We start from the raw sequence: 20,103 nt of genomic DNA, 5'->3' as shown, positions 1-20,103 counted from the left end.
AGCCGTTAACGCTGATTCATGTTGTCTCACAGGAACATGGCAAAAGTGACAATATACAAAATACTTGGGTTTTATTTTCAAGGAAAAGCACTGTGAGACTTGATTTGTGCTGTCCAATTCAGTAGCCACTAGACACACATGGCTATTTAAATGTAAATTAAAAGTAAATGAAGGTTAAAAATGCATTTCCGGCAGGGCTTGGTGGCTCACGCCTGTAATCCCAGCACTTTGGGAGGCTGAGGCGGGCGGATCACGAGGTCAGGAGATCGAGACCATCCTGGCTAACACGGAGAAACCCTGTCTCTATTAAAAATACAAAAAAATTAGCCGGGCGTGGTGGCGGGCGCCTATAGTCCCAGCTACTCCGGAGGCTGAGGCAGGAGAATGGCATGAACCCAGGAGGCAGAGCTTGCAGTGAACCGAGATCGTGCCACTGCACTCCAGCCTGGGCAACAGAGCGAGACTCCGTCTCAAAAAAAAAAAAAAAAAAAAAAAGCATTTCCTCAGTTGCATCAGCTACATTTCAAGAGCTCAATAAACATCTGTGGCCAGTGGCTACTATATTGGACAGCACAGATAGAGAACATCTCCATCACTGTAAAAGTTCAATTGAAGAGTGCTGGAATATACAGTTTTAAAATACTTAAGAAAAGAATCTCATTTTTAGAACCAAGTCACTTGACTTTTTCTTAAACCAAGATTTTTGTATGTATGTACCAATTTGATCTTGAATTTATTTAAAATTTTTGAAAAAATGTAAAGCATTTCAACATTTGACTTTTAGTTTCAAGGACATCTTATAACAATTCTTTTAATCACCATCTGTTTTATAATGAAATATGTCCAAAGAAGGCACCAATTTAACCTTCTTAGGCAGATGTCCAATCAATAGGTTGTCAAAGGAAAGGAACTAATATTCTTCCTGATAGCTAGTTTCAGCAATAATAAATTATTTTGTATTTTTTTCCAAATGTAGGTTTGATTGGACAGTTTCTTGAGTCAGATTTTCTCTTGAGTCAGATTTTCTTGTCTAGATTTTCTCATCCTAAAAGCTCATGGTATTGACATTTTTCTCCTGAATATGTAGATAGGTAGACATTTTGAATATATGGTTATAGTAACAGTATTTAATGAGCTCAATTCCACTTACTTCTGACAAATAAATTGGAAACAGAAGAGTCTTTTCCATCATTATTAAGGGCAGGCATTTTCTCCAAGGCTGTGAAAAACGATTCCTCTTGCTGCCTAAGGAGTTTCAATTGCAAAAACAATTTACCACCATATGGATCCCTCCAGGAGACTTCAACTAGAATAAAGAGGGAAATCTACTCCCATGGGGACTCTGGGGTTTTATGGAAGATAGGGGCAGAGTTCTTGGGGATTAATTATAGAAAACAAGCCCACACCTCATCCCAGTCCCCCTCTGAGGGTAATGTGTTGCCCAACAGACAGCACCATGGGGTGGCTGAAGATAGCTTTCTCCATGGAAACGGAGAATGGATTTATGGTAGAGTCAATCATTGCTGCAGAATTCCCTGGCTATTAATGCCGGTTTCCTCAGGCCTTGGTGAGAGCAGGCTGAGATTGTACTAGGATGAAGGGGATGTACCAGAATCCTTCAAGACTAACATTATCTTATGTGAAATTTGGCAAAGGGCTTTTAGACAGGAATGAGATCTCTGATGTGTGGAAGATGTAATGACACAAATGTATCATGAAATGTGAAGGCATCTAAAGGTACAGCATGGTGGGACATAGGGTGGGACTGAACCAATGAGCAACGGTCATCACCTGAAGAATCATTCTTCTCTACTTCTTTCATCCCAAATGTCCCAGCAACATGAGACAAATTTCATTCTTAAGCTATTCTTTCTTAATCCCTCAGCTTTTTGCTTTGGAATCACCGAACCACTAATATCAAGTTCAGTTTATTTACCTTTTAGAAAGTTCAGTTGCCTTTTAGAAAGAAAGCTATTAAGTGCGTTTTATAAAAGCAATGACACATACTCTATACATATACTTGGAAAAGAGTAATTAATACTTTGATTTTTTGAGGTTTGTTATCCTCAGCTACTATCATGTTAAACAACACTCACTTCAACTGTATTGTTTTCATTAATATTCATAGATTATTTAATGTGTCATCTAAAATAATTAAGGTATTGATATTCTGAGAAGAGTTACATAAAACATTGTGGGGGATTACTAAGATACCTAGCAAAATCTGCCTCAAAATCCTTGTACTTGATTGAAATGACACAGTTATCAACTTAAAGCCCAGCATTCCTAGATTCAATGAGGAAAAAACACACTTACTGAGAAATTGTTAATATAATATTAATAGCCCATCAACAATAATTTTCTAAAACAAAGCTATAGATTTTCATCACAGTTCAGTATACATAGAGACTAATCCAGCTAACAGATGCAAGCATTTAATAGTTGGCCTGGGTTGGAGCATGACCTTGAGGAAGGCACCCGATTTCTCTGGTTTTGAAAGACTGTCTCCTAAAAATAAAATATGGAGATGTCATAGTGAAGAGATAAGTCTTTGGGGGTTGAATAATGTTCTATTAGAGTAAGTTCAGTAGAATTTATTGAAATATTGGTGAGCACTACTGTAAAACAGAGACCAGAAGTGAAGCAGAGGTTCAAGTCCATACTGTAGCCTGGCCTGTTCTGTTGCCCCTGGACCCGTGTGTATATATATCTGGAGCCATTGTTGGCCCCACCTAGACCCTGCGTGTATGTGTGGGGTATAAGTCAAAGAGGATGCAGTATTTCAATGTCATTTCTGAAAAGGTAGCTGATTTATATGGCAGTCATCATAGAATCTAAATGAAAGCATTCATTCTTACTGATTTTTACCTCTTGTAAATGAAGAAACAAAAGACAGTGTAGGCCAACTATTAATACAATGGCTCAAGCCTGCAATCCCAGCACTGTGGGAGGCTGACATGGGTGGAACATCCTCAAGGGAACTCCTTGAGGCCAGGAGTTCAAGACCAGCCTGGGCAAATATAGTAAGAAGCTGGCTCTAAAAAAAATTCAAAAATTAGCCAGGCATGGTGGTGCACACCTGTAGTCTTAGCTAATGGGAGGCTGAGGAGGGAGGATCATTTGAGCCAGGAGTTTGAGGCTGCAGTGAGCCGCTATCCACCACTGCACTCCAGCCTGGGCAACAGAGCAAGTCCCTGGTTCTAAAAAGGAAACATACAAACAAAAAGCATGTGCATGTGTGCACACTCAAACACACAGTGTAATGGGGATATGTGTCAGAAGCCTTGGGTTCTAATTCCTGCTCTGAAGGTGGCGTGACTCCAGGCAAGTTCTTTTACCTAAATAGGCTTCCATTTCCTCATCTGAAAACTGAGACTGGATATGGCTGTGGTCCCCACTAAAATGTCAACAGGAATCAGATGCAGCCTGGCCTTAAGAAGATAAAGGAATCATAGTGGGGCTCCTGCTGGGATGCTGAAGACTGTGAGAAAATGGAGTCCTTGCCTCCTACTGGGGACTGTTAGTATGCAGCTCTGGTCAGTTGTCTCCAGCTGGGGATGCAGGCTCTGTGTTGTCATACTATCAGATTTTTCAAAAAATACAGAACTTCCGATTTTTATGTCAAATATTCTTGTATTTAAATATTGGTAACTGAAGGATTAAAAAAAAAAAGACCAGTGCGAAGGCCAAACTAAACATCTCTATGGGGAATGGGGCCTGTGCCGCTATTCTGTGAAGTCGGATTAGAAGCCTCTGGTCTGTGCCTACTCTGTGGCTCTATTGGTGGATGGAGAAGGGTGATGTGTGACACAGAGCACTAACTCTAGGCACCACTCTACTGACTCTTCTTTCCGCTTTGTTTCATTAACATATGAACACAGTAGGGAATGAAAGCAACCACAGTTAGGGGAATGGATGCACTTTTACAAAAAGACAGCACATAAAATAAATGCTCTTCGTGAGTCGGGATCTGGAGGAAATGGTAGAGCTGCAGTATTGTCAATGAGGTCAAGGCACAGAGCAACCGGAAGCTCAGTGTGTAGTTATTTCCCCCTCGGCAGCTCAGGAGGAACATCTCTGAGTTGATTGCAAAGCCCAAGCCAAAGAGGACCCCAAGGTTTCTCACGAGTCCAGCAAAAGGCGTGGTGTCAATGTGGATCCATTCGGGGTTGGCACACCACTTTTTGGCTATGGGCACGGACCACAGCAGGTCAATGTTGAGCACTCTAAGAAGCAGGTAAAAGCCAAGTGCAAACAGGAAGAGAAAGAGGTTGGTCTTCAGGTATGTGCCCAGACTGGCCGTTTGGATGCCTGGAGTGTGTTCAAAGGCCTCTGCCACCAGCATGCCTGAGGATTGGAAAGAGACACTGACAATGACTGTGTGCCCTTGAGCCCCTCGAGGATCATTCCTCTCTGCATTAAAGATTTGCCACAGTTTTCAATGACAAAGGGCATTAGACACAGAGGTTCTATCCATTTTCCAAAGCCTTTTTTAGGCAGTAACTAAAAATGCAGGTTTGCCCACGGTGTTTTCATTATTCATACTAGTCCAGAAGGATCGTTCTGGAGTTGGTGGCACTGACTGACAACCCGCTTTTTAGACAGAGCACTGATCTAGGTACTTGCAATTAACATTTCAATTGCCATAGCCAATTAGCCTTTGAAAGGTAAGGTGGTGCTGAACAATGGAAACTGAGTCATGGTGAACACTGCTTCAGGAATACAAAGCAGCTACTAAATGGAGTCCGTAATCATGTAATAGTCACTTCACATGTTTCAGAGAGAATGGCACAGTGTGCAGGGCTCAGAGTCATTAAGTTCCCTCACGCAAGACACAAGCACACTGTCTGAAGTGATGGTTTGGGAGTTAGACTTAGCTCTAATTTCACTTCAGAAAAGCCTACCTCATGAAGCAATTGTGCATTTACGCCACTGAGATTGTGCCACTTTGTACATGGAGGCTATGAGAGGTGTGTTGTACCACGTCAGCTCCCGGGGTAGCATTTAGTATCAGTGACTTCACAGAATTACCTCTGAAATTGGAAAGTTGATTACCGGGGACAATCTGATACCCTTAAACATAATGAAACTAAAGCTTTCAAAGGACACAGCTAAGGGTAAGTGATCATATTTACCACCAATTACTCCAAGAATAACTTGATGAGGAAAATGTGTTGCTATGAATACTCTGGAGATGCAGACACTGATTTGAATCAACCAAAAAACACTCCAAAGAAATGACCAGGTCAGTCTACGATGGAAGAATAGATACAAGCGTAAAAAGCAAAGAAACTGTATCACTCAAAATTAGAGGGGGTGACATCAGATGATCCTTCTCAGAAGAATCTTCTAACTGTGACATAGCATCATGATTCTAGAATCTTTTTTTTCAAAATGTTGTTTCCACATACCCCATAGGATTTGAGAAGCTTTAACAGAGATTTCTACATTTCTCAATGCATTAAATTTAACCAGTGCTATATACTGAGATTTAATAAATGTTAAAAAGGAAGTCATTTTGACATCCATTAAATAAGAATAATTGTTTTAATGGAGTAGGGGAAATTCAAGTTTGGGGGAATTACTAATATCCAGAATGATCAAGAATGAACCATATATATTTTCACGCCCTGCCCTATGTGCCTCCTCTCTCAACCTTTCTTTGCTTGAGGAAAACTCAGTAGAAACGCAGCTACCATCCAGATGAAAAGCGCATGAGCATTCCATCTGGGGCAAATTTTCATTGGGTTTAATTGCACAGATTTTCAAAAGTCCTTGTTTCTTGTTTTTTTTTTTTTTCTTTTGTTTTGGGTTTTTGTTTTTGTTTTTTTTTTTTTTTTTTTTTGAGACACAGAAAATAGAGAACAGGGGAATTGACCTATAGGTTATACGCTTTGGATTAAAAACAGCAATGCACAAAAAACATGAAAAAATATTAAAATCCAAGCAATGCATGTCATTGAAAAAAAAAGTGTTAGCAGTATTGAGTTCTAGGAATCCTTGAATGGTTTGTTCCTGATAATCAGACTGAAATTTGGTTATATAAATGCTAAGGAACACAGAGAAATGAGGCTTTGAAAGAAGAAGTAAGTGGGATACCAATGTGGAAGAAGAATAAACAAGAATTTGGTAATGTAAAGGTAAGAAGCACACACTCAGTAAAATTTTATAGATGAAGAAAATACTGCAGTTATAAAAATTAAAAAGGAGTTATGAGAATTTTTTTCTTAGAAGAAACATATTTTTTTAGGTTTGGTCATTGGAGGCAGGAATACAGTATAGAGAAAAGGTGAAACTGACCTAGATTCCTACTTTGAAAATTGTCTGTAAATAGAAAATGCTAACTTTTTTACATTATAGCACCTTTTTACTGTTGTTGTTTTGGGTTGGGCAATAAATACATTAAGGCATACAGGTCACAGTCTCATTAGAATAAACTTTTAAGACACCCAAATTCCTTTAGTTGTTTGTTTTTTATATTATCCAATACTACTCTAACAAGTGGAATATGTGATAGATCTTGACTTTTTTATTTTAGAAAACTTTTTAATAATGGCATATGTTACAGTATTTTTTTAAGGTTAACTTGCAAATCTAATTTCAAGTCACCTAATTTATGGCTAAATTGGTACTCAGGATTGTTTTAATGACAAAGTATTTCAGGAAAGAAGAGAAGGAAACAACCCAATTTCTAAGCAACTGTGAGTAACCTTTAAGTTCTAGATCTTTCTAAACATTAAGAAACCTCCTAACATTAAATCTACTAACATTCAAATTTAAGTTTGCTTCTAGAATGTTTTTAATTAAAAAGTTTGTGCTCTCTGTAAAGCTGGAATATATGTTACTGAAATCAGAAGCATTGGCTATTCGAAGAAGGAAGCATAATTTTACTGAATAAACTGATGCAGTCAAGGAGAATGATGATTCTCAAAACTTCCAGTTAATTTTAAAGCAAGGGAATGTGCATGCAAAAATGTTTCCTTATGCTGTATAATTTTAGATGACTTATTTATGAGTTATCAAAATAATTATTGCATTTTGGAAACCCAGAGGCACATTTAGCAAGTCATTAATCAGTTAAACATTTCCAACTTGAAAAGTGGAAATAGCTATGAGCTAATTGGGCTATTAAAGCAAAATATTAGTTTTCTATTCATTTTGTTGTTTTGTCTATGAAAGAATAGAATGAGCACATTTTATTCATTGACTAAAACTGCACTAAAATTAATTTTTAGACAAGACTTTCTGTATTAAAAACTGTCATATTCCAGTGCTACAGAAACTGCAGCAAAGCTGACCTGTGCAGAGTGATAGAGAACTTATCCATCCCACAGACAGTGTGGCTCAGGGCAGCCGTTACCATGACATACCAGACACAGGATGAGCCCATTGCATGGCCAGATGGACTTCCTGCAACAACAAAGTGTCCGTCCATTTGAAAAGTGGTTAACTATCAAGATCAGAAATGAATAATAGAATAGCATATTCACCATGAAAATTATGAGTAACTCAGAAAAAAACACAAGACACAGGCTATACGTAATGTTTAGAAGTGGGTAGAAATAAGAAAAATTGAGTTAAATTGAGCCTGAGAAACACCGTCTCAAAAAATTTTTTTCCTAGATTTTCAGGTTCATTGAATTCCAGAGATCAATATACTCAAGGCTAATTAAGAACTCAGGCAGTTGCACCCAAATCTGCCACAGCCCTACTCATTCTTCAATATTTGATTGTTTTTAATTGACAAGAAAAGTATTAGGTTAATGCAAGAGTAATTGCGGTTTTTGCCATTGAAAGTAATGGCAAAAACCGCAATTACTTTTGCACCACCCTAATGCTTGTATTGGATTTTCAGTTGGCTTATTTTCCTTGGGCTGAGAAGTCAAACTCTAAAGGATATCATTGCTATGCCAGTGATTTGCTGATTGACTTACAAATGACTGCTGTGTACTAGCAGCTACTTCTATGCCTATCTTGTGGCCACTGCAGTGAGAATCTTTGTTTTAAAACAGAGGATGAGGAGAAGCTGTAAAGACGGCATTAATCCTAGCAGAAAAAGCCTGCAGACAGTAGCCTTTCTACTTCCAGAATGCTTTTTCCATGCTACTGAATTTTTTATTAATCAGTTTCCTTAAATGTCCTCCTCGATTTTTCACCTGGTAATTCATTCAAATTAAATACCAGTCTCTTATTTGTTAAACAAAGACAGACCTATTTCTTATCTGCAGGAATTTTCAGAGCCTTTTAAAAACTATGCCTAAAAAAATTGTAAATCTCCCTGAGAGATGCAGTCTTTCTTTCTTTTCTCTCTCTCTCTTTCCAGAAAATGTCTTATAAGGTGGAACACATGCCGGAAAGGGCTGGAATTGACCACGATAACATTTCGGTGGTCTCAAATGTTACCCATCCAACCATTCATCCATTTATCACACTTTGGTTTCACAAAGATAAACTATGTATCATCCCTCCCCTGATGGAACACCCAGTCTAGGCAATCGGATATATAAAGAATTAGTTAATATCATTTAGTGTAATAAGCGATATAACAGATGTATGTATACTTCTATGGGAACAAAAAAGACGTATTCAGAACACTCATTAAGAATTTACACATTCTCTACTACCCTTTACTCAAAGTTAGTTTCGAAGGATGTCAACTGGCAAGAATGTTATGCTATGTAAAATGATGAGGTACAATATAACACATTCTTATAAATTAAAATGTAATTTTTAAATATATGTTTCAAAAAACTTTTTAAAACAGTCTTAGAATCAACGATCAAAATAAAGATTTTATACTCATACAGAATCTTACCTAGAATAAAAAAGAAGTGTCCCAAGAAGCCTACTTGTGTACAGAGAAAAAATATGTTTCAAAGAGATTGTTCTAGGGTTAGAAATAGTCTTTACTGGCTATAGTAACATTGAGAAGTCCTTACCTTTCTTACAGAAGACATGTCTACTCCTCCCTCATTCGTGAGATACTCAGAAGACCTATAATAACTTTGAAAGTTGCTTAGCAGCAGATTAACCAACATTTCTAAGATCTTAGTCTAGTTCCTTGAGAATTTGTTCTAGTTAACTGTTTCTTGTTTTAGTCTCAAGCCATTATATTCTTCTGAAAAGTAAACACCAAATATTTAATCACTGGGGGAGTTTTCTCCCAATCTACCCTTTCATAAATAACAAAATGGAATTTGAGTATTTTTTTTGCTTTGCTTCCTCATTAGTAATTTTGATTGTTATGAAGTTTAAGCATCCTCACTCATGAGATTTTCTTTACTACCCTATATAATATCAGTTACTAGATGATAACTCTGTGTAATGATTCTCTATTGGAAGATCTTCAGTAACTGGAGCCTGCTGTAATAGCTTACCTGGACCTGTTTCACATGTAGTAGGGAACTGTTCAAGGCATGGACTTGAGTGATTTGGGTAAATCTGAGTTTCTTGGACCCACCAGTAAGGTCGATGACCAAATAATATCCTGTATTTAAAGAATTATAAACATGCATATATATTTAAATACACAGCTATTATTTAATTGGAGATTAGCAATTCTTTCCTATAAAAAATGACTCAAGCGCAGGGTTAATTGTGAAAGTTCATGATTAAGAGACTTTGAAAAAACTTAGGTCCTGGTCTCTCACACATTATTAAAGGTGGTAGCCATTTGGGATTTTGGCACCCTGGTTTCCCATGAACATGGGGGCTTTTTTCCCTTGCAGGGAATGTCTTATGGGTGCTTTGGATACTTAGACTGGAAATATCAAAATTTGTCCCTAGAATTATCAATTTGTTCATTATCACGCTGCTCATTTAAGTAATTCTTAATCACAGAATATGTGTTACAGGGGTTTGGGAATTACTTATAAGTCATTAAAGTACACATTTCTGGCCTGGCGTGGTGGCTCACACCTGTAATCCCAGCACTTTAGGAAGCCGAAGTCGGTGGATCACCTGAGGTCGGGAGTTAGAGACCAGCCTGACCAACATAGAGAAACCCTGTCTCTACTAAAAATACAAAATTAGCTGGGTGTGGTGGCACATGCCTGTAATCCCAGCTACTCGGGAGGCTGAGGTGGGAGAATTGCTTGAACCTGGGAGGCAGAGGTTGCAGTGAGCCGAGATCACGCCATTGCACTCCATCCTGGGCAACAAGGGAGAAACTGTCTCAAAAAAAAAAAAAAATACATATATATACATTTCTGTGCCTTTTAAAAGTTCTACTTATGAATCTGGTGTTTCAAGTTACCTGGTATGTTTGAAAGATTTTCCAAGTAAAACGATATACATCTGAAATGTGATCATTATGCCAAAGTCACAAATTTAAGGATAAATCTTAGGAAAAAATGAAATAAAACAGAAATCTTACCATTTAAATATAAGATTTAACCAATCCCCAATGACTGCTACCCATATCATCTTGGTTCCAACTGTCTGATTAAATTGAAACCAAAGTGGAAAATAAATGAAAAAGATATTCCGGGGGTCTCCAACATTGGACATAAAATTTAGAAAAGTGTAGTAAGCTCGGTAGTCCTTCTGCAAATGCTGAATTATGAGCACTCCATTCCTGTGAAGGAAATCCATCTTGAAAAAGAGGCAATTCTAAACATAGAGCAATTGGAGCTGAAGTGCTCTGATTCCCACCGTTTTTATACTGTGCCTTTGTGGCATGTCGAGCCATTACTGCAACATGTGATGCTGACCATCTGTGGAGAGGGCACACCAGCCCTCCTCTGCTGAATAGCTCATCTATTTATGATTTTAATTGGTGGCAAAGAGTGAAGTACATGCTGATCTGTGGCAATTCGAGGGGGAAATTTGGATAGAAACACAATGAATTTCTTATGCAACCTCCCTTTTGTGTGAACAGTTGGATCATGTTTGTTTGAAATTTTTTGTACAGTTCATTTCCTCCAAGGTCAGACATTAGCAATTTCTATGTTTGGTGAAAAGACTTTGCAAATGATTATTGCATGTCAAATAGCCCGTAAAGCCCTACATTTTAATTTAAGATAGGCTGTGGCTCTCTATTTTATTGGGTCTTTGAGGAAAATGGTTGAATAAATATCTGGGTATGAAAAATATATGATATGACAGATTATTTTCTGATCACTGATTTAAAATAAGAATAGTTCAATTTTCTTTATCCAAGAGAATGATAGAATATATATGGAACAGGGAAAGAAATGTGTTGTTTTTTGACTATAAGACAAGAAAGCAGAAATGAAAGTCATTTGGATAATAGAAATGTGTTAGGATCAAATTGTATCTTTTATTAACTAGAGAATACAGTTGAGAGGAATAGGGAATGATTCATGTGACAAAGATAGGAATAGACATCAAAGGGCTTTTGACCAATCAGGAAAATGGTTTGTTGAGAACAGAGTGTTAAACAGAAGTGGAAAGCACCAAACAAATGCTGAGAATGAACAGAAGGGTAGCGCAAAGAAGCTGTGGATCTAAGTCATAGGTCCATAATCTACGGCTGTGGACTATGACTAGACTATAGACCAGGACTCTGGTCCTGGACTATAGACTACGACTGGACCCTGGACTATGGACCAGGGTAGACTGAGAATGAACAGAAGGGTAGCATAAAGAGGCTATGGATCTAAGTCAGAGAGATGTTGGGTTTAGAGAGCTGGATTGTGTCTAGGATTAGTGGGAAAGCAACAAAGCCTCACAAGGTGGCCAGGGATGGATCTAGGTAATCTTACTTGTTATTTTATCATTCAGATTTTTGTCTTTGCTTACCATGGCCTAAGTAAAGACAAAAGACTTCACTAGAGTCCTTCACAGGCTATAACTATCACTTTGAACTTCTCTTCGAGTTTTGTGTCCCATCATTTAACAGCACCATTGTTACTGGGCTTCAGTGTCTATTGGTACCTTACCTGGAAGAAATGCATTGACTGACCATTAACATCTTTTGGGGTGCTTTTTAAATTGCCATAACTGTGTCCCACCTGCGATCAGTTATATTTCTGGTAATGGAATTTGGGCATTGGTATTATTAAAATACTTCTCAAGTGGTTCCAATGTGGTATAAGGGGCTTAGAATCATTGCGCTAAGGCAATTCATATAAGGAATTAGCCTTGACTAATTAGAGTCTATGCTTCTGGCTTTTCTTTGTTTTGCATATTCAGGTTCTGTAATTTCCATATCTCTTTAATGAGCCATGAGGAAGAGCATAACTTCCCTTTATTCTTTTTCTAAAAAGTGTTTGATCTACATAATTCATAATACTCATTTTCTTCAGAAATGTCTTATCCTTAAATCAGGATGTGAATGATATCAAATACATTTTGTCTTCCAATTAAAAATTAAACTTCCTGCCCTTCAGCACCTCAGAGTCTGTGATTAGCCTTTCATCTATGGTAGTTAATTTAGAAAGATTGTCTCTTGAGAACTATCTGGTTCTGTAGACTGTGGGATAATTAAGTGAAGCAAAAGCATCTTGATTTCTTTCACCCTTTAACAGCATCTGCTAATCTGCTTATTTCTCGTAGTTCATCATTTTTAGTCTTTTCATATCTTAGCTTCTATGCATCCATCGGTGATGCCTTCTCTGACCAGCATCCTCACCACTCCTCTGACAATACTTTCTCTCAAACACTCTTTTCTCCTAGGGGGTTGTTTGAGTTTGCTAGGGCTGCCATAACAAAGTACCAGACTGGGTGGCTTACACAACAGAAATATAGGAAACTAGGAGTCTGAATCAACGCGTCGGTGGCGTTGATTTCTTCTGAGCCTCTGTCCTTGGCTTGCAGATGACTGTCTACTCTCTGTGTCTTCACATGGTCTTCCCCGATATATGGGTGTGTTCTAATCTCCTCTTTTTATAAGGATGCCAGTCTTATTGGATTAAGGAAGATACTAATGACCTCATTTTAACTTAATCACCCCTTTAAAGACCCTATCTCCAAACACAGTCATTTTGGGAGGTACTGGGGCTTAGGACTTCAACATGAATTTGGGGGAATACAGTTCAGCCCATAACCGGGAGTTAAACACAATTTATAATTATATATTTATGACAAGTGTATATATTTAGCATCTCTCTCCTGTACTACAGTATAAGCTCCATAAAACAAGGGGTCCTGTCCACTTTGTGCAACAGCCACAAGCACAGTTCCCATAACAGGCCCGTGTAGAAGCCAATTGCCCATGAAGCTGGAAAAGTTCGCTCGGGCGCCTAAGATGGTAGGTTGGGCCGGGCGCAGTGGCTCACGCCTGTAATCCCAGCACTTTGGGAGGCCGAGGTGGGCGGATCACTTGAGGTCAGGAGTTTAAGACCAGCCTGGCCAACATGGTAAAACACCATCTCTACTAAAAAAAAAATACAAAAATTAGCTGGGCATTGTGGTGGGCTACTGTAGTCCCAGCTACTCGGGAGGCTGAGGCAGGAGAATCGCTTGAAACCCGGGAGGTAGAGGTTGCAGTGAGCCGAGATCGTGCCACTGCACTCCAGCCTGGTCTACAGAGTGAGGCTCTGTCAAAAAAAAAAAGGCAGGTGGTTACTGATAGTTTAGAGTGTATTCACGAGTTTATTTTCTTTTTATTAAAGAGAGGGCCCATATAACAGGGGCTTTATAGAGGGGCCTATATAAAGCCATTTAACAGCGGCTTTAGATTTCACAAAACGTGGAACTGCCCCTGGGCCCATCATAGTTATTTAGTAAATGTTTATTGAGTGAATGAATTATTGAACAAAGTTGATATGAGTACTAAATTATAAAGAGCCTGTGTTTTAAAACTATGTTATTTGGTTAGTGCAAACTCAAAATGCATTTCTCCACAGAGATCATGTTATATAGTGGCAATGTCAAGAAAGTGTATTTAATGTGGAGAAAATATATATAATGTGTATTCTAGAAAGGGCTAATATGTTTCTATGTGTATATGTGTGTGTGTGTACATACATATATAAATATGTATGCAGATGTGTGTATATGTATATATACATATATTAGCCCTTTGTATGTGTGTGCATATATGTATATATACAATTATATATACATATATAACATATATACACACACATATATACACATATATGTACACACACACAAACACACACATCTGCTTATGATTAAATAGAAGAATAAACAATTAAAAAATATTTTGGCCAAGCATGGTACCTCACATCTGTAATCCCAGCACTTTGGGAAGCCATAGTGGGAGGATCACTTGAAGCCAGGAGCTTGAGACCACCTGGGAAACGAAGCAATACCCCACCTCTATTTAGTATATATTTATTTTATATATATTTATTACATGTAATAAATTATATAATTTATCACATGTGATAAATTATATATATTTATCACATGTAATAAATTATATCTATTTATTTATATATAAATACATAATAAATATATATCTATGTATATATATTTATATTTATATAAAATATATACGTAATAAATATATATTTATTATATGTAATAAATATATTTATTATATGTTATATATATTTATTATGTGTAATATATATTTATTATATGTAATAAATATATATATTTATTATATATAAAATAAATATATTTTTAAATTCTATAAAGGAAAGAAGAGAAGAGAGTAGAGGGAACAGGGATAAAAAGTAGACTTCTTTGAACATATTTCTTTTATAGATTTGACTTTGAAACCATGTAAATATTTTACATAACTATACAACAAAATTAAAATTAAGATTTGATTCATACAAAATTTTAAAAATGAAAGAAGTGAAAACACCCCTTGATCCATTATACTGGTGAGCTATTCTTCCCAGCACTTACATGTATTTTATGATTTGTTCCTGTGGGAAATCTCTTTCTACACATTTCTTTAGTCCTCCTCATCTACCGTCTGCCACTCAAGTTGCCACGGCTTAGGGTGGGGGTGTTCCTGTATCCTATGTGGGCCCCAGCAGTAGGGAGATACAGGAAGTTGGTTCTTTCTGACACTAGTAATCTTCCACTGGAGCTCTTCCCTCCATGACACAGCCTGCCTGACAAGCTGGGTCATTTCAAAGCCAAGGTTGTTAGAGTTTAAGATCTGTCCAAAATCAGTTTACCAAATGATGGAACAAAGTCACATTCAACCTACCCAAACCAAGATCCAAAAGAGGGTAGATCCACCTGACTCATCCTCTTTTTGAAGTTGTCTTTCCTAAAGTGTGACCTGTGGACCACCTTCCTCCTGTCACCTGCATGCAATTTCCAGGCCCACTCCAGATCACAGAATGAGACATTTTGGAAATTAAATCCAGAAAGCGTTTTAGTAAGGTTTCCACATGGTTTCTATACACATTAATTTTTAGAAGCGCTGTCTTCATTCATCATTCCCTTGAAAGGTACCCCTCCTGTACCTCCTGTGCGGAGCTGGCCTCTTCTTGTACCACTTTCTCAACTTCTACCTTAAGTCATTTTTTTTTCATTTACCTTATTTGGGGTTCTGTATTATTCCACTCTTTCCCATGGAGGCAGGTGTGGTCTGTTTCCATATTCTTCCTTTTAGATCTCCTTTTTTATTATCTTTTTTTAAGGCACATGGTAAATACTCAAAAAATACTAGCTATAATTAATATTAGTTATTCTTATTTTGCCAAATAGTCTGTAAATGTGGAACTGAATTCAAGCTCTGACATTCTTGATCAGAGTAGAAGTAGGGTAAAGTGATACAATTTTGCTCTTATACACAATTCTTATGTTGCTTCTCTTTTGTACTCTGACATCTCTGCCTCTACCCCACTCTCTCTGTTCTCTCCCCTCTTTTCTTCTCCCCCCACCCCACCTCTCACTCTCTTTTTTCCTCTATCCTGGCTCCCCTTTTTTTCATACTAATATTTAGTCATCTAAGTGTTTTAATTGGTCACTGTCAACTCCAACAGAGCAGAGACAAGTCTGAATTGCTCACTATTGCATCTGGGAATCCAGCCAAATGCCCTACACATTAGGAGATGGTTTTCAAAAATTATACAGCCAGCCACCATTCCTGACTGGATCACCTCCTTTTCTTCCTGCTATAGTAGAACTCTCCGTTTGATCCCTCCAAGTGTTCAAGGACTAGGACTCTGCTGTGTTAGAGAAAGCACTTTTGGAGTGGAAGAAATCTTTATGAGTCTGTGCTTTGGGGTCTAACCTTAGCCAGATCTCTTCAGTCACCAGGCAGTCTATAACGTGAATTGATTTATTTAGGGGTCAGCGAACTTCCTAAAATTGCGTGCAAAATGTTTGTGCTTGTACGTATCTGTTGGACGAAGCCACAATTTTCACCAGATTCTCGATGGAATCCCAAGCAATTTAAGTACAGCGTGAGGTTCACTGGAATCCCATGCACTATCCATGGGGCCTATACCCAGGATCCTCCCATTTCCCCAGTTTCCTCAGAGATATCTTCATAACTCCAACCACCCCAGCATGAGTTTCTTGTCTTAATGACATCCTTCCTCTTAATGACTGTTTATTTCTTAAATATGTCACCGCTATAGTCGGTCCCCCAACCCTATACTGCTGCCTTGTTTTTTAGTTCATCCCTGTAGTTGAATACTTCCAGTTCTTTCTAGAATGTTCTCATTCCGATTCATTTAAATTTTTCTGAGATTTTGATTTACAGTAAATCCCTACATGTATTACATAGTGGGACAGAGGATAGAATTTCTCCAATATGTTTCACCACATCAAATATTATATAACCACAAGATATTTCTTATTGAACCATTCATGTCTGGATTATAGTGCTTGCTACAATTCAACACCATTCAGAGATATTTGACTTTAGCTTGTGTTACTTATGAGGTGGCAGTAAACAACAATATATTTTGTAGGCATTGACCTTTAATGTCTCTGCACGGTCATTATCCTTTTACCACAAACTTATCTGCCTTTTCTAAAATAAACTATTTGAGATCTCTCCAGTGTCACCTTGCAATTTAAAATGGATTTATTTCAGATGGAATTTAGACCCTAGTGACTTTCAGGAAATCATTACCTTCAGTCTGGCTAGCATCCCAGGAATATTGGCAGTCCATAATGACACTGTTATAAATGGCCCTGCTACAGCTCCTTGAAGTACCCCCCTCCATTAGTCTTCTTAGGTACTTTTCTCTAGAAATGATCATGACCTATACATCTATACACTTTTTCTTGGATTACCAAAGGACCCAACAGAGTTGCCTATTGAGCAGTATTATTAACTTTCTTCAAAGTAGAGTTAATATATTGTATAGCTGTGTTCATTTTTATAGATGACTTAAAAAGTACTGTGTAGAGAAATTGTGTAAAGCAGTGGCTCTCAAACTTTAATATTCATCCAACTCCCCTGAAGGGCTTGTTAAAACACAGATTACAGGGACTCCTAATCTTTGATTCACTAAAAATAGAGTGGGGTCTGAGACTTTGTATTTCTAAGTTCCCAGATAATGGTGATGTTGCTGCGTGGAGAACCTCTCACTTTTGAGAAGCATAAGTCTAGACACTGACTCTTACGAGTACCACACAGGACAGAGATAGATCAGACCTCAAGAAGCTTGTGGTCTAGTAGGGAAGATATGATATTTACATAAATCACATACCATTGTGTCCTTAGAGGTGAACAGATAGGGTGAATGGAAAAAAGGAAAGGCAGACAACTTTCAGTCTGTGAGATTAGGGAGCTTTTGTGGAGGAGATGGCAAGTGGCTGGGCCTTGAGATATGAGTAGAATTTAGAAATGCAAACTGTAGGATGAAAGGGAAAAAATATTCAAGAATATAAATGAGATAATACCATTATCACACCTAAAGACATTAACATTAATTGATTAATGTATTTAAAAGCTGTAAAAGAAATCCTCATTTTTGACATTTATGAGACAATTTAAAAATTGTATCTAGAGTAGTCAGATTCATAGAGACAGAAAGTAGAATGGTGGTTGCCAAGGTGTGAGGGGAGGAAAGACAGATTTGTTATTTGATGGGCAGAGTTTTTAATAAAAAGAGTTCTGGAGATGAATAGTGGTGATGGTTCCATAACGCTGTGAATACACTCAACATCCTTTTACTGTACACTTAAAAATGGTTAAGATGGTAAATTTTATGTTATGAGTATTTTACCATAATAAAAATAACCTGGATATTTTTCTGACTATATTGAATGTTTTCTCAGTGCTTGGGAAATGTAGTCTTTTTTCCTCTGAAGCTCTGATATCCTTCATCTTTTATTTTTAATTTTAATACTTTTATTGAGTTACAATTTATATACTATGAACTTCCTCATTATTTTTAGTATATTTATAAAGTTGCCAGTAATTGACAAAAACCAGTTTCAGAACATCTCCAGCACCCCAGAAAGTTCCTTCATGCACGTTGGCAGTCAGTGCCTGGGTCTGCTCCCAGCCCCGTGCAAAAACTGAACTGCTTTCTGTGTCTGGGAATCTGCCTTTTCTGGTTATTTTATGTAAATTAAATCATAGTATATGTAGTCTTTTGCACCCAGCTTCTTTCACTTAGCATAATGTTTTTGAGTAGTTTTTCATGAATAAATGCTTCTTAGTTTGCTGCAATCTGTTAGTCAATTTCCAGGTCACTTAAATGGTTGTTTTTGATAATTTGGTCCAGTTTTATAGTTTCTTTTTGGGGGATAAAATTTGGTGACTTCCTTCTACCACACAGATCCAAACCATATCAGACCTCCAGAATAGTGGTGGGAGGGGATTGGATCATGAGGGTAGATTTCTTATGAATGGTTTAATACCATCCTCTTGGTACTGTCTTTGCAACAGTGAGTGAGCTCTCATGAGATCTGGTCATTTAAAAATGTGTGGCACCTCCCCCTCCTCCTGACCTCTCTTGCTCCTGCTTTGGCACATGAAGTACCTTCTCCCCATTTGCCTTCTGCCATGATTGGAAGTTTCCTGAAGCCTCCCTAGAAGCAGATGCTGCTCTTCTTCCTGTACAGCTTGCAGACCATGAGCCAATTAAACCTCTTTTCTTTATAAATTACCCAGTCTCAGGTATTTCTTTATAGCAATGTGAGAACAGACTGATACAAGGTCCCAGCCCTTCCTCTGTTTTATTTTATTTTTTTAATTCTAGGAAGGAGATGAAAGAGTCCAAGTGTAACCTGGCATTGACTCCACTTTGTATACTGTACTTTATAGCAATTGTCAGAAAACTTGCTTTCTTAAATCATCTATTGCAGTGTTTGACACAGGCCATTCAGAAATCTAGAAGATTGAAAGTTTCTGTTCAAGAATCTTTTCATTTTCAATATTGTAGGTCCTCAACCTGGAATCTGCAAGAAGAGACTCCTCTTTTGAATTCATAGTAACTTTTAATTTTTCAAATTTCTCAGTGAATGGATGTTGAAAATATAAATGTGAATGTCAGCATAAATGTGAATGTTGTAAAGAGAACCTTTTACTTACAGGTGGGGAACTTATAGTCTAAACCATGGCATTATTCATGATCATTCCTATCTTTAGCTCTGCCCCCCAAGATGCAAAGTATCTACCCAGCAAGTGTATGTGCAATAGAGGACAATGATCTTTTATCCTTATACCCCATTATCATTCACCCATTGGAGAAAGAATTAAGTTTTCAGGGGAGGAGCAATGGAGCATTCAATCTGAGCAAGACTATAACCACCATCCAGAAACACCTACAGCCTGGGAACATGTGGCATCTTTCTATTCCCCACCCTGCAGAAACCCAACCCTAGGTCACAGACCGTATATCCCAGAGAAGGCAGTGCTCAGCTCAGTACCTGGCACAAAATAGAAACTCAATAAACCCTGGTTGGTTTGAAATGAAAGGTATGTAAGTATGGTGGTGGTGGTCATGGTGGAGTTGTGTGAATAATAATGGGTCGGGGGGTCTGTTTCCCCCTTTTTAATGCTGAGAAAGCTGAAGGCCCTATTCTGTGTACTGAGCAGAAAGAAGAGCTGGTTGTCTCTAGCTATCCTTGGGGGTTAGAGAGAAATTATTCAGCCAGTCTTTCGGAAATGAAAATTTTGACAAATGACAAACTTCTTCCTCACATCCTGGTTGGGGAGGAGCACTCAAAGAATAAAAAACAATAGACACCCTGAGGCTGCCCTAAAAACAGCACATTGGTAGGGCAATCACTCCC

At 37.8% G+C, this 20,103-nt stretch overlaps 2 protein-coding genes across 5 annotated transcripts in view; one reads left to right on the top strand and one right to left on the bottom strand.

Moving 5' to 3' along the window:
* Nucleotides 1-20,103, top strand: part of SPC25 (SPC25 component of NDC80 kinetochore complex) — a 61,413-nt gene that overhangs the window by 1,386 nt on the left and 39,924 nt on the right. Inside the window, exon 1 of one of the 3 annotated variants that reach the window (XM_063790550.1) lies at nt 5,408-6,140. The exons of the other annotated variants lie outside the window; for them this stretch is intronic. The gene's annotated coding sequence lies outside the window, so the exon portion shown is untranslated. Of the gene's footprint in view, nt 1-5,407; nt 6,141-20,103 lie in introns of those variants that run through there. 3 annotated transcript variants of the gene reach the window in all.
* G6PC2 (glucose-6-phosphatase catalytic subunit 2) lies at nt 1,913-10,593 on the bottom strand. Of its 2 annotated transcripts, XM_001155854.4 has the most exons (5): nt 10,376-10,593; nt 9,378-9,487; nt 7,299-7,410; nt 5,136-5,251; nt 1,913-4,347 (listed from the first exon to the last, which is right to left on the bottom strand). In XM_001155854.4, exons 1-5 carry the CDS (start codon nt 10,591-10,593, stop codon nt 3,836-3,838), a joined length of 1,068 nt encoding a protein of 355 aa, XP_001155854.3. In that variant the 3' UTR covers nt 1,913-3,835. The 2 variants fall into 2 exon arrangements, with proteins under 2 accessions (XP_001155854.3, XP_003309346.1); XM_003309298.4 differs by lacking the exon at nt 5,136-5,251.

Source organism: Pan troglodytes, chromosome 13 (genome assembly GCF_028858775.2).
Source record: "Pan troglodytes isolate AG18354 chromosome 13, NHGRI_mPanTro3-v2.0_pri, whole genome shotgun sequence".
Classification (NCBI taxonomy): domain Eukaryota; kingdom Metazoa; phylum Chordata; class Mammalia; order Primates; family Hominidae; genus Pan; species Pan troglodytes.
This window is presented reverse-complemented; position numbering and strand designations above follow the sequence as displayed.

Coding starts and splice junctions, on each gene's coding strand:
- G6PC2 (XM_001155854.4), bottom strand. CDS start 10,593: ATGGATTTCCTTCACAGGAATGGAGTGCTCATAATTCAGCATTTGCAG. Junction 7,411..9,377: donor TACATGTGAAACAGGTCCAG/GTAAGCTATTAC, acceptor TTGTTGTTGCAG/GAAGTCCATCTGGCCATGCA. Junction 5,252..7,298: donor TTCTCTATCACTCTGCACAG/GTCAGCTTTGCT, acceptor CTTCCATCGTAG/ACTGACCTGGTCATTTCTTT.